This window comes from Centruroides vittatus, unplaced genomic scaffold, assembly GCF_030686945.1.
Source record: "Centruroides vittatus isolate TY-2023 unplaced genomic scaffold, ASM3068694v2 scaffold_435, whole genome shotgun sequence".
In the NCBI taxonomy this organism is placed as follows: domain Eukaryota; kingdom Metazoa; phylum Arthropoda; class Arachnida; order Scorpiones; family Buthidae; genus Centruroides; species Centruroides vittatus.
This window is the reverse complement of record NW_027122708.1, coordinates 2955768-2969998: the sequence shown is the minus strand read 5'-3', so window position 1 is coordinate 2969998 and position 14231 is coordinate 2955768. Positions and strand designations below refer to the sequence as shown.

General features: G+C 26.8%; 1 protein-coding gene across 2 annotated transcripts in view; it reads right to left on the bottom strand.

Annotated features, from left to right (window-relative positions):
• Bmcp (uncoupling protein Bmcp mitochondrial) overlaps positions 1-14231 on the bottom strand; it is a 76149-nt gene that overhangs the window by 57462 nt on the left and 4456 nt on the right. For both annotated transcript variants that reach the window (XM_067287188.1, XM_067287187.1), the window contains 2 exons: positions 11866-11944; positions 10478-10625 (listed from right to left, as the gene is read on the bottom strand). In XM_067287188.1, the coding sequence (XP_067143289.1) occupies positions 10478-10625; positions 11866-11929 (212 nt within the window). In that variant the 5' untranslated portion in view covers positions 11930-11944. The remainder of the gene's footprint in view (positions 1-10477; positions 10626-11865; positions 11945-14231) is intronic.

Below are 14231 nucleotides of genomic sequence, written 5' to 3'. Positions count from 1 at the left end.
AATTGAAACAATTTCCCCAATTAAAATATATTTTATAACACATTTATTAATTATGTCTTTATATGTCACTACAGACAATTCTAATGAGAATACAGGTATACCTCACCTTATGTTGATAATTGGTTCCAGGAGAGGTGATGTAAGTCGAATTTACTTGTGTAGTTACGACATAAGTCGAAACTATGGTGGAAAACGCCAATAATGAACACTTAAAGACCACTAAATAAGATGACAACACAGAAACACAGATGTTTTCGTGTTTCATTCTCTAGGATTTATGATGATTATATTAACATTTACACTAAATGTACATATTTTAATATGGTTTTATGTGCTTTTAACGCTTTTCTAGTGATATTACGACTTCAATATTTGTGGCGGACGAATGTAAAGTCGAATAAAATGACTTAAACTTGATTTTTATTTTTCCATATACTTTTTTGACAAACGACGTATAATCGAGAACAACGTAACTCGAGGTATACCTGTATTTTAATTATAATTATTTGAAACAACAATTTCAAATTTTCAAAAAGATTTTTGTGATTTAAAATGTAATATGACATTCTAGAATTTGATTTTAATTTGAAGTTTTATACAAATTAAAAATTTACATTAATAAAATTTATAAATAAATTTCAACAAGATACTGTCCAATTTGATTTAAATGTTTTTTCGGAGATAGATATAAAGAAAAATGATTTATTCAAGTACTTTGGACAATGCATTTGTCAAATTGTATGACCAAAAGCTTTTAATAACAAGAAATTGAAAGTATTAAATATTGTTCACATCAAAAGAAGAATATACGACAAAAGTTTAAAACTGTGGAAAGTAACAAAATCTCAGTCAAATTAGAAATATTCACAATGTGCAGCTTTCCTTGCTAAATTGGCTTTCTTAAAAGAGAAAACAAGACAAAAGCTGCCTTTCTTAACCTTGTTTTTACTATTATAGGTTCTATGGCAAAAGCTTTCAGATTAACAAAAAGCTGCTTTAGAGCAACATTTATGAATTGTTGAAATCTGACAACAGAATTGGTTGACCTATTTTTAATACTTTGTGCCATAATTTAGCATAAAGTAATTCATCCAAAAGACAGAAATGTCAACAAACAAAATGTCCAATAATGATTAAATGAGAATTGCAATGTTTGTAGTTGAATTTGAACAATATTGAAAGTTTTAGGTTTTTTTGCACTAACAAGGGAACTGTTGGAGTGTCTTTTAATAAATATTAATAAAATTAGTTACCTTAAAAGTATACAAACTCTATATTAAATTTGTAATATTCATTAAAACTATTAATCAGGATTAGTATTAATCAAATGTTGCACTACTTTATATTAGTTTAATACAAATATGCAATTTTTTAGTAGTAAAAGTCATGGAGGAAGACAACAATATTACATTTACAATAAATTCTAGAATTTTCAAAAATGGGAGAAGATTTAAATGAAAATATTCAAAATATTATAGCAGAATTTAAACATTTATGTGATAATGTATGGCCTACAGAAGAGATTTGTAGGCCTATTATTTTGGACCTTGATAAACAAATAGCTAAAATGCTTTTTAATGCATTTAGCAATATTTTAAGTAATTATGTAAGTAGAGATGACAAAGTTTTGTCAGATGGAAGATAATAATTTGATTAAAGATATTTCAGATAGAAAAAACAAATACTTGTCTGCTTCAAGAAGTTGATAAGGAAGACACCGTCTGTGAATCTGGATATTCAAATGATTATGAAAAACCCGATAAGAATATAATCTTAACAAAATGAAAAGAAATTCTTAATTTACATAAGAAACATCCAAAATGGAAATTATGCACATTACAGCAACAAGGAGCTAAAGAATTAAAACATTTTAGTGATTTATATAAATGGGAAAAACAATTTAAATTTTGAAAACAGAATTGAAACATTAAAAATCATTAAAGAACATGCTAGACAAATGTTTGACGAAGTTAGAGGCAGCTATAAAATTGTTAAAGGTAATCAATTCAAAATATGGGCATTACAGAAATTTCTTGAGCTGAATAGTTCAATTAAGTTTACAGCTAGTGATACCCGAGTTGCTAAATTTAAGAAAGAATACATATTAGTATCTCAAAAAATTACAAAACTTGTAAATAAAACAGAAATAGTACATGAAAAGTATATTTTAATAAAAGCTACGCAATTTCAAACAGCAGTAAAAAATTTATTTTCATCTTATTTGTGTAACTTTATATTCAATATGGATCTGTGTGGTTTTTCATACGAAATGATTTCACCAAGAACACTTTCATACAAAGGAGAACAAAAAATACTATTGGATTTGCACATTCTCCAAGTAATAAAGTTACACATTCCTACACTATTCAATATTTAATTACTGCTAACGAACAAGTTGTAGGTAATGTGTTTATTTGCTTACAAGTGGCTAATGGAACCTTTGGACCTGGAGTACAAAGATTGTTGTTTAATGCCCCAAATGTTACTGTTACAGCTAGCTCATCTGGCAAATTATCTACAGCAATTATTACAAACTAAGTAAAAGATGTATTATTTCCAAATATAACAGAAAACTAATTATTAATAATTGACTCATGGAGTGGACAAACAAATATTAATATTTATAATACAGTATTTCAAATATCTATAAATTAAAATTCATGTGAAGTACTAATTATTCCACCAAAGTGTACATCTATATGCCAACCTTTAGATGTTGGATTTCATAGACAAGTAAAACTTTTCACTAAAGAAATTTTAAATGCTATACAACTAATTTGTAATGATTCTTCAATGAAATTGTTTTGAGCAACTAGAAATGACATAATAGAATTACATTCAATTCATCGTCATCAATTATCTGCACCAATATTTAATAATTTGATTAAATATGCATGGTTTGCTTCTGGACTCACACATGAAAAATATGAATTATTAAACGTAAACCAAGTTTGTTTTTCTTTTTTAAACATTGACAATTTAAATTGTGTTAAGAATAATTGCCAAAATATTTGATTTGTTAAATGTGCAAGATGTCAACAAGTTCTTTGTTTATTTTGTTTTGTTCAAAAATATCACAACAGTTGCCAATCTAATAATCTGTAAATGTACCATATATCTCGGCAGATAAGACGATAGTTGAATTTTAAAAAAAGGTCCCAAAAATCTGGGGTCGTCTTATAGGACAGATACAAAAAAAATTAGATTGAAATTTATATAAATTAAAACCATTACAGTAAAACGGACAAACCGTAATTATTTACTAGCAGAGAGTAGAGTATGTCCACAAAATAGAATAGCCCATACAATGTTTTTGTGAATAGTCAAGGTATGAATGTACCTGAATGCTAGATCAGTGCGAATGTTTGCAACAATCGCAAGGCAGTGCTGCCAGATGCAAGAAAATAAAATTTGGTGTTCTTTCAAAAAATTACAAATAGGACATAATTCCATATACGCTATATAGTGTTATTATCCAAGTGATAATCGCTGATCTAAACTAAATTCATAGGCCGTTGATAGTTTGGGGGTCATCTTATAGCATAGATATATGCTAAAACTATAAAACCTTGATGAAAATTTATACCTTGTCTTATCTGAAGGTTGTCTTATCTGCCAAGATATACAGTAATTACTTTTCAGTTAAATACATCTAATAAAATGTATTTACTTATTACATTTCGATTATTTTCTTTATATTTATTCTATTACTTTCATATTATATTTTATTGTTAAAGTAGTGTATATATCTAATTTTTCATATAACATTTATTTGAGTTTATTCCTTATTCTACTCTGTAAATGTGATATCGCAGTCTTCTTCTGCAACCCTTTCACTACTAAAAATTTGTATATTTGTATTAAACTAATATAAAATAATGCAACATTTGATTGCTATTAACTAGTGATTGCATTATCAGTAACCAGTTTACCGGTATACCAGTATATTAGGAAAATTATACCCCAGTAAATGTACCAGTAATTAATTTTTTTTACCAGTATTTTGGTTAAAAATAACCTCTTAATTAACTTGATATTTATTTTCCCAATAAAATTTCCATGGGAAATACACATGGGAAACAGATTTCCCTTTTTTCTCACCCCATACCATAGTGAGAAAACAATGCAGGTGGTGATGGGTCATTCCATATGTAATTTAAGGTTACTAAAAGAAATTTTCTAGTCTGTTTATAACTTGGTTCCCTCCAAAAACAGGTCTTGATTCTGAAATATAATAACCCAAGAAAATTGAACAAATATAAGCCACATACAATTTTGAAGCCAAAAATTATAAGCCAAATACTTTATAAGCTTACAAAGCTTTATAAGCCAAAAATACAATTTTGAATGGAATTGTAGAGATAACCAAGCACTTATTAGAAAATGAAAACAAATCATAATCTGCAGATGTCATGGAAATTAGTTCAGACTCAGATTCTGGCAAAAGGTGTTCGTTGCTTACTACACCATTAACTTCTCATGTTGACACAAGAACAAAGTGCACAATAGAAAAGTCAAATTTAACAATGAAAGAGAAATTGGACTTATTCATTAAACATATGAGTGTAGACACTGATAACAGTAATATAAGTAAATTTAAAAGTGCAAAAGATATAGTTAAGAAAGAAATGAATTATTTCTTAGAGCAAAAAATACAAGAAACACATCTTAAGAAGGTTTTCAATTCTCTAATGACAGTACGTCCAACTAGTATTGATTCCATAAAAGCTTTTTCTAACACAGATGCCCCATTTGTAAGTAAATTAGATCTAGATTAGATGATGTGAGCCTAAATGTATTATCTTTTTTAAGAGCCTATGTTCAAAATAAAAAAAAAAACATAATTAAGGTGTGTTTCAAATTTATACGGACACGAAAAAATTAAAGTGAAACAAATTTGCTGCATTAAGTGACAAATGTTTTATTAAAAATAATATGGATTTACATGTTTCTACACTGCAAAAGAAGAATTTTAATCAAACATTAACATTTTGTCACTGAAAATAATGTTTAAGAAACTCTTATACAAAAAAACTGTTACATATTTATCCGGACAGGCACTCATTTTATGACTTAAACAGAATATTGTTTAGTTTCAAGCATTGAAATATGCAAATTAGCTTACATATCTAATTGTAATACAAATTCTTTATGTTGTTCAACGTTCTAAAATGGGTAAAACAAAGAATTTATCTGATTATGAAAAAGGAAAGATTGATGCCTATAAATCACAAGGCAAGTCAATAAGAGAAATTGCAGAATATATAAATCGTCCAAAATCAACTGTTGGTGATTATTTATCAAAAAGACGTGGCAAGGATGTACCAAAATTCAAGACAGGTCCAAAACCGAAGCTTACTCCTCGAGATTGTAGACAAATCATCAAGGTTTGCTCCACAAAACAAACATCAGTAAGAAAAATAAAAAAAAAATTAGACTTGCCTTGTAGCAGCACAACAGTGTGGAGAGTTTTAAATACATCTCCAATGTTAAAATTCAGAAAAAAGCCGTAATGCCACCACTTTCATTAAAGCACAAAAGTGACAGACTTGATTGGGCACAAAAACACATGACATGGTCCGAAGAATGGATTGAAGTTTTGTTCAGTGATGAAAAAAAATTCAACTTAGATGGTCCAGACAGTTGGAAGTATTATTGGCACGATTTAAGAACCGAAAAACAAATTTTTTCAAAACGCCAAATGGGTGGGGGATCAATAATGGTGTGGGGTGCGTTTGGATTCAACGGAACCACAGATTTAGCATTTATAACTCAAAGAATGAATTCAAAAAAGTATCAAGGCATGCTTGAAGATCATTTATTGGAAGCTGGACCAAATATTTGTGGACCAAATTGGATCTTTCAACAAGACAATGCCCCTGTGCATGCCTCTAAATCAACAAAAATGTGGTTTAAACATAAAAATATTAATCTGATGACATGGCCTGCTAGAAGCCCTGACCTGAATCCGATGGAAAATCTTTGGGGGATGATGGTTCGTACAGTTTATGCCAATGGAAAGCAGTTTTCCACAATTCATGATTTGAAGGCAGCAATTTCAGATGCTTGTGATAAACTTAAGATTGAATTCCTTCAGAATCTAATTGAAACAATGCCTAATCGAGTATTTAATGTAATTAAGTTAAATGGTGGTTACATTGGCCATTAAATTGTAAGAAAACTTTGCAATTTGAAACCTGTCCGGATAAATATGTAACAGTTTTTTTGTATAAGAGTTTCATAAACATTATTTTCAGTGACAAAATGTTAATGTTTGATTAAAATTCTTCTTTTGCAGTGTAGAAACATGTAAATCCATATTATTTTTAATAAAACATTTGTCACTTAATGCAGCAAATTTTGTGTTTCACTTTAATTTTTTCGTGTCCGTATAAATTTGAAACACACCTTAATAATAAGCATTATTTCAATGTCTGTTATGTCATAATAACTGCTATTACAAAAATGGTGTTTGTCTAAACCAGGGCTGTGGAGTCATGTAAATATCTACCAACTCCAACCAGGAACAGACTCGTTACCAAAATAGACCCGGATATTCTGATGCCATCACATAACCTCAGAATAAAAAATTCAATAAATAGAGTTCTAATAAAACAGAACGTAGAAACTTTTTTCTTCCCAAGCTAAAAGACTCCTCTAAGTAATGACACAGTCAATATAAAAATATGTATTTGATAATTTTTACTTTCCCAGCTGTTATATATAACAGAGGGAAAGTGTAGCAATTGGTCAAAAAATGATCCCTCCTAAATTTTTACATTTTTGGACTCAGGACACCTTAAAATGGAGATATGTAAAAGATTAAGTTTTATTTTCTGTATTTATGGATGTTAGACTGTTTGTGTGGGGGGACGATTTTGTTCACCTAGTTTGAAGCCTAATAACTTCTGTGGTTTTGAAATAGGAGCCAGATGATTTAACACAGGAGTTATTAAGCTTCAGTGGTTGAACTAAATTGTGCTCCTATACACATTTTAACATCTCAGGCAAGAACATCTTTAATGGGTTTTACTGTACTATTATAAAATGGCAAAAAGCTTAATTTTGAGGGTAGAGAGATGAATTTTATAAAAAATTGTTAATGCTAATAACGAGTAAAATAGTCATTAAGTCCGACCACACTGGAGATATGACACATGACTCCTTCTATGTTTCCATCTTGTCTACCTTTAATTAAAAACCAAAATTTAATAGCACTAATGCCCCTTTATACACAAGCTACTGTGCCAAATTTAGTTTCTTAAACTTTACCCATTTTGAGATATTGTTTAATATCTCAGAATGGGTAAAGTTAATCAGAAAAGAGAATAGAGAGATTAAACAAATTAAATGCCAACACACACACTCAAATCTTCCCCCTTTATTTGACATTTTTTGGGTTCAGGAGTCTCCAAACATGTAGATTTGCAAAAAACTCAGAGGGTCAAATTTGACATGATTCCAATACTTTTCTGTTTTATATGCATAACAAGTTGGGAAGTAAAAAAGGAGTCGGAGTTGGTGAATTTTTTGACTACTCCAACTAAAACACAAAAACTCCATGACTCCGACTCCACAGCCCTGATCTAAACTGATAATTATTGAACAATCATTTATTTTCAAAAACATGAAAATAAATGGTTGTTCAATAATTCTGTCAGTAATTCAGTTTAGTTTTAAATCATTTGTTAATACGAATTTACTGGTAAATTATCAGTACACCAGTAATTCTGAATATAATTACCAAATTACCCAGTAATGTAATATCCAATAAATTTACAATCACTATTAACCCTGATTAATAGTTTTAGTGAATATTACAAATTTATTATAGTGTTTGTATACTTTTAATGTAATTATTAACTAAATTTTATTAATATTTATTAAAAGACACTCCAACAGTTTCTTTGTAAGTATCAAAATCTGATTTTGTATCTAAAATATCTCAAATCTTATAGCAATATATAAGATTAAAAACTCATTAATAATTTTTGATGAATAACTGAACACTGAATTTAACAACCACATTACTGTATTAAATTCTAGTAAAGAAAAGATAAATTCACTTTTTCTGTCAAATCCTTCAGTTGCTTTCATTCCTACTCTTGTTGCTAGATTACATTCTTACTTTCCTGAAATCATTCAATCCATATACATGATCATGATTTACAATTTTTGTACCTTTCAGCTCTTCTCATCAAAAAACGATACCCTATCATAGCATATTAAAATAGGGATATTCAAGTATTTTTAAAATATATAGATATAAAATTATGAACAGTTTAATAGATATTATAGAGATAAACTAATGTAATTATAATTTTTTTAATCAATGCATTTGTACTTTATTTGTAGTTAAATAATCAAAAAAATATTTAATTATTCTGAACATTTGTAATTACTTCTGTAAAATAACTATAAATTATTTATATTAGAATTTTTAGATAATTAAAGATGTTTTTAATTCAATAGAAAATTTTAAAATATATTAAAAAATAATTATATTTATCCAAATCTAAAATTGAATATGTTAAATGTATATCATGTAAATTTTTGTTAGAAATATATATGATAATTTCTTAAATTTTGCTATATTTACAATATTAATGTAGACTAGAAAAAATTAGATACAGATTTGAATTTATCATTAAAAATATCTTAAAACAAAAAAATTTTTAAGTCAGAAATATATTTAATGTTTTGAAATATAAACATTTATATAAAAAAATTATTTTATGTTATTTTTACTTAGTTACAAAAAATTCAAAAATTTGCATATAATTAATAAATCACTATGCTTTAAATACAGTAAGTAAAATGTTATAACGAACTGCATATAGTGTATATATCTTTAATTATACGTTAGAATTCATTTACAGCAATCTGATTGCTTATAATGTAACATTATACATCAAACAACAACTAAAACTTTATTATGTTGTTTTCAAACTACCAGTAAACGTAATTAAGAATTAAAGTAATTTGTCAATAAAATAAAATATGCCACTGCCTATTATTAATTAAGCAATTTATTTCATTTTTAATTAATTTAGCAATGTCCAGAAAAAGTTCAGAACTGAGTTTCTGCTCTGAGTGGACTTTTTTCTAGTTGTTTCAAAATTATTACCATAATTAAGTCAATCTAAATTATTTAATAATTACAATTATAAATAGACCAAATATATACTATCTCAATGACAAATTTTCCTAAACCTTAATAACAGTTTAAGCAAAATATTCCAGTTAAGAATCTGATAAAGTTTTGGTCTCAATTGATAAATTGGAGTATTTACATTTTTATACAGTAAAACTCCAATTATCTGGACACATTATCTGGATTGCCCTCAGACTTTAAAAATAAATAGGCATGCATGTATATGTATCTGTACTGTATATACATAGAAAATAAACTATATTCATTTGAAGGTACACTTCCACATTTAATATTTTATTTGCATATAATTATACACATATGTACATAATGGGTGTTTGGGTAAGAGGGAAAAAAACACTTTTTAAGCAAAAATCCAATTATCTGACTATTCTGCATATCCGAATGGCTCAAGGTCCCAATTACTTTCGAAAACTGGAGTTTTACCATATATGTAATATTTTACAGTTTACTCTAAAATTAATAAGAATGAAGAAAGGAGGAAACTAACTTATAATCAACTAAACTTCAACATCATCTCTAAATATAATAATACTAATTTTATAAATTTTTTTCAATTTTAAAGATTATGCATTATTTAAATTATTTATAAAAAATTTTTTAGAACGAAACAAACATTAGATTTGGATAAATAGTTATACATTTTAATTTCTTAAAACTACTGTTAAATTTTGATGCTATCATCATAAAATTAATGCAACATGAAACATTTAAGGCAATAAGCACAATTAATCAAAGCAACAAACTAAAATTATATTAGAAAAAAAGAAAGCAAACATAAAATTAATTAATAAATAATAATTTATGTTAAGTCTTGTAAAAAATTAAAAGTTTCTTTATATAATTAAGTTAAAAAAACAACATAACATTTATAAAATAAATATCACAACTCACTAACAATTTCTTTTTATTTCATTATTTTTAAGTTTTTTCTTAAGTAAGATTATGCTATTTCAAACATGTTAAAATGTAATTGTAAACAGATTAAAATCAAACAACCTAGTTATATTTTATTTAACAAATCATATGTTTTACAGAAACAATTATAAAAACTATTATTTAATGTAATAGTTTTTATAATATTTCAATTTCAACAATAATCTGATTAACAAAGATTTTAGATTAACTTTAGGCTCTTTACTTTCTATAATAATAAAACTCTTATTACTATTAATAATAATAGTATATTAATTCTAAATTAAGTCAATAAATACATGAAGTATTAAGATATAAGATTATATTTATGTAAATTAAAATTTAATTCAAATACTAATTGAAATAACAGAATAATAAAACTTATTTTACCCTGAATATAGAGCTTGTAAACCTTCTTCTTTAGTAATACGTATTAAAGCATGAAACATGCCTCTATACTTAAGTTCTGCATAACGAGCATCACTTCTTTGCCCTTGTACTTGTAATCTTGTCTTGGTAGTATCAATTGGGAACGTACCTTTTAATAAAAACTTTTACTTAAAAATTCGTAACAAAAATTAGAAGTTAATTTTTTTTTAATTATTGTACAATAGTTTAAAAATGAAAATGTAAACAACCTTTAAAGTCTAGTAACAAAAAGTTTTAATAAAAAACTTTTGACAAATGTTTTTGACCTTGACCAAGGTTTGCCTCAGGTCTTTAACAAAATTCCAAATTGGAATGCATAGAACAAATTTTTCAAAATATTTTTAAAAATTGGAACAAAAACATAATGCTAAATAACAACAAAAATAACAAACAACACATATAAAAATACTTTTTCAAAAGCAATTCTTTTACAAAAATCTGAGGAGAGCCAACATAAATTAAGTTTTATTAATTGGTATTAAGTTATATCTTAAATTCTTATATATGTGTTAAATTTTTGTTGTTATATAGCATTATGTTTATGTTCCAATTTTTAAAAATAATATTTTGAAAAATTTGTTCTATGCATTCCAATTTGAAATTTTATTAATTTAAAGACATGAGGCAAACCTTAGTCAAGATCGAAAACATTTGTCAAAAGTTTTTTATTAAAACTTTTTGTTACTGGACTTTAAAGATTGTTTACAGTTTATTTGTGATTTGTTTTAGTATTAAGAAGATAACTTTAAGTTTAAAAACAAAAAACCTTTAATAAAAGAAAAAATTAATTAATTAACAAGAGAATATTTATTAAATATTAATTTAATAAATATTACTTAAATATTTTCAAACCATTTAGACTCAAAAGTTCTCAAATTTTTTTCTTTTTGGGCTGCAATTTGAAAAAACTTTAGACCTATAAATTTCCATTGTCATCCGTCAGTCTTTCCTCAGTCTCGAGAACAGAATTAGTTAGATGAAAGACAAGACCAATTATAAAAAGCTGAGGGGCAGAAGACCGCAGATAACTATGAATTTATGATGTAAACTGAAAGTCATGTTATTTCAATTCGAAAATTTCCCCTGAAAGGTCTTAGATAGATGACTGGCATGACTCTATTGCTAACAGAAAAGTATGATGTACAGGGGCATGCCACTATTAATTTGAGGTGGAGAGCATATGTTTTAAATTTAAAAATTATTAAAAATATGATTAAAAATTGCAGCCCAGCATTGTGATGATGCCACAATAAAAAATTGCTTGTTAAATTTATTTTGTTCTATTGTGAAAATGTTTTTTTTTTATTAATAATAACAATAACAATAATAATAATTTAAAGCAAACTTACTAAACTCTGCTGTCACTGAAGCAATTCCACCATAAATAAAAGGACGCCAATCCTTTGTAACCATACCCTTAGTTTTTTGCTGAAAATTCAAGAGAAAACATTATATCTTAAGCAGTCTTTATGACTTTCAAAAAACATAAAAAATATATACTATTTTCAAAAAATAGTACACATTATTTAGAAATGTACAAATTTAAATATATATACTTACAATGCATTATGATACAATATACAGTAACCCATTGTTATATAACCTATGTTAGAAGATAAATCAAATGAGTAATATATCAACGAGTGCAATACAACCAATGTATCTATAAACCTGTTTTCTCTCTTTTCAATCTCCATGTTGACTTGTTTTTCTGTGGATTGTATTTCATACAGTGGTAGTTTCAAGTCATGATTGGTAATATTTCTTTGCCATTAAAAATTCAAAGGCAACTGATATTTTAGAAATTATTGGATAAAGTGCTTTTATATTTGGAAAACAAAAAAGTGTAATGTATACAAAGGAGCAATATAACAAGGGATTATTGTATTAAAGGTTTGTCAAAAATCTTTTCAAAATATATATATACATCTCCAAATATCAATTTCTGTATCAAATATTACCAAAGTTAAAGATCTAATTTAAACTATTCTAAATTTTAAAGACCATTCTATTTTTGTTTTTAACTATTAGAGAGAAACTCAAATTCTAATTATTAAACATGCAATACATAAAAATCAATATTAGTGATGTAACAAATATTCGGTTACTACCCGGTATTTGGCCTATTTTTCACTATTTGGCCGAATACCGAATATTTAAATCACTATTTGGCCGAATACCAAATATTTAATCACTATTCGGCCGAATACCGAATACCTAAAAACAGGAGTAAGAAATAACAAAAACACAGTAAATTAATCATTTTGGTAACTTTTACTAATGCTGAACATTAAACTATAATTATTAAAGTTAATAAGAAGTAGCATCTAACTCTAGTATTAAATTATTTCGTAATTAAATATTATTATAGCCTTTATCTAGACCAATATCTTATGGCATTGATGGCGTGTAGGTTAGAATGTATCGGGCATTAGTGTTATTGTTTAGTTAATTATGTTATATTCGTGTTCACGTATATGTCAATATTTTTTATGATATTTTAAAATGATTTACGAAACGTTTTATTGAAACTTATCGTATTTAATAAAACAATTATTTATCTATTTCTAGAAGATGAGTAACTAATATATAATTTATTTTATATAAAAAGCAAAGAATGAGCCTTTCTCATTATATGCAAAAGGTAACATTTGAAATCATGTTAATTTTAAAAATATTGACAAAAACAATAGCAACAAAATATCACAAAATTTCACAAATAGAAACCCCCCAATAATATATTTGAACTGTTCCACAACTGGGGAAAAACTAGACCATATGTCCCCACTTAAGTATATCCTTATGGTACTATTCAGTCTACAAATATGTAGTAAAAACAAAATTTTAGTGCTTAATTAAAGAGTTAAAAAGATTGAGTGCAAATAAAATAACTTATAAGTTATAACTTACATCTAAATACCAACAACTGCTGAACCATATCGGGCTATTTACAGCTATTACATAAATTATAAACCAATTTGGCACTAGAGGTAGACGTTAGGCTCCATCTCATATTAACTTTAATAATTATAAATTAATTAACTTAAATAATTTAGACCTACTGGAAGAAAAAATCGTAGTGACAGCAGGCCAATAGACAGCAGGGTGCGTGATCCTTGCCATAATGCAGTTTGCACACCAATTTTCGTGTGAGTGTTAATTAAGCCGAATAGTTTGGACGAATATTCGGCCATGGTCCTGGCCAAATATTCAGTATTCAGCTGAGGCCGAATATACTATTCATTACATCACTAATCAATATACCTTGAAACTTTCAAAAACTAAATAAACTAAATAATGCAGCTTTATAGAATTTTTTAAGTGATGCAATTTTTATAGCTGCTACTGTGTGAAAGAACAAGTGACCAATTTTAGAGTGAGGGCCAGATATTAGTAAATTTAATAATTTTCCTTAGGGCCAGAAATTAATAACTGTGTTTATCAGAAGGGCAAAAATTCAAATTTTGTAAACCCTAAATACAGTAGAGCGTCGATAAGTGGAACGTCGATAAGTGGAACGTCGGTAAGTGGAATGGCCGGAAAGTGGAACAATTTTCAATCGGACTGTGTCGTGCTGAATCGAATGTTTTTGATACTAAATTTACTTCTAAAGTATAATTTTCATGTTTTTTATATTCTTTAATATATTTATTTTGTTTGTACAAAATGCAGAAATAATTTTTAACGATACGATAGCCTCGATGATTATTATAAA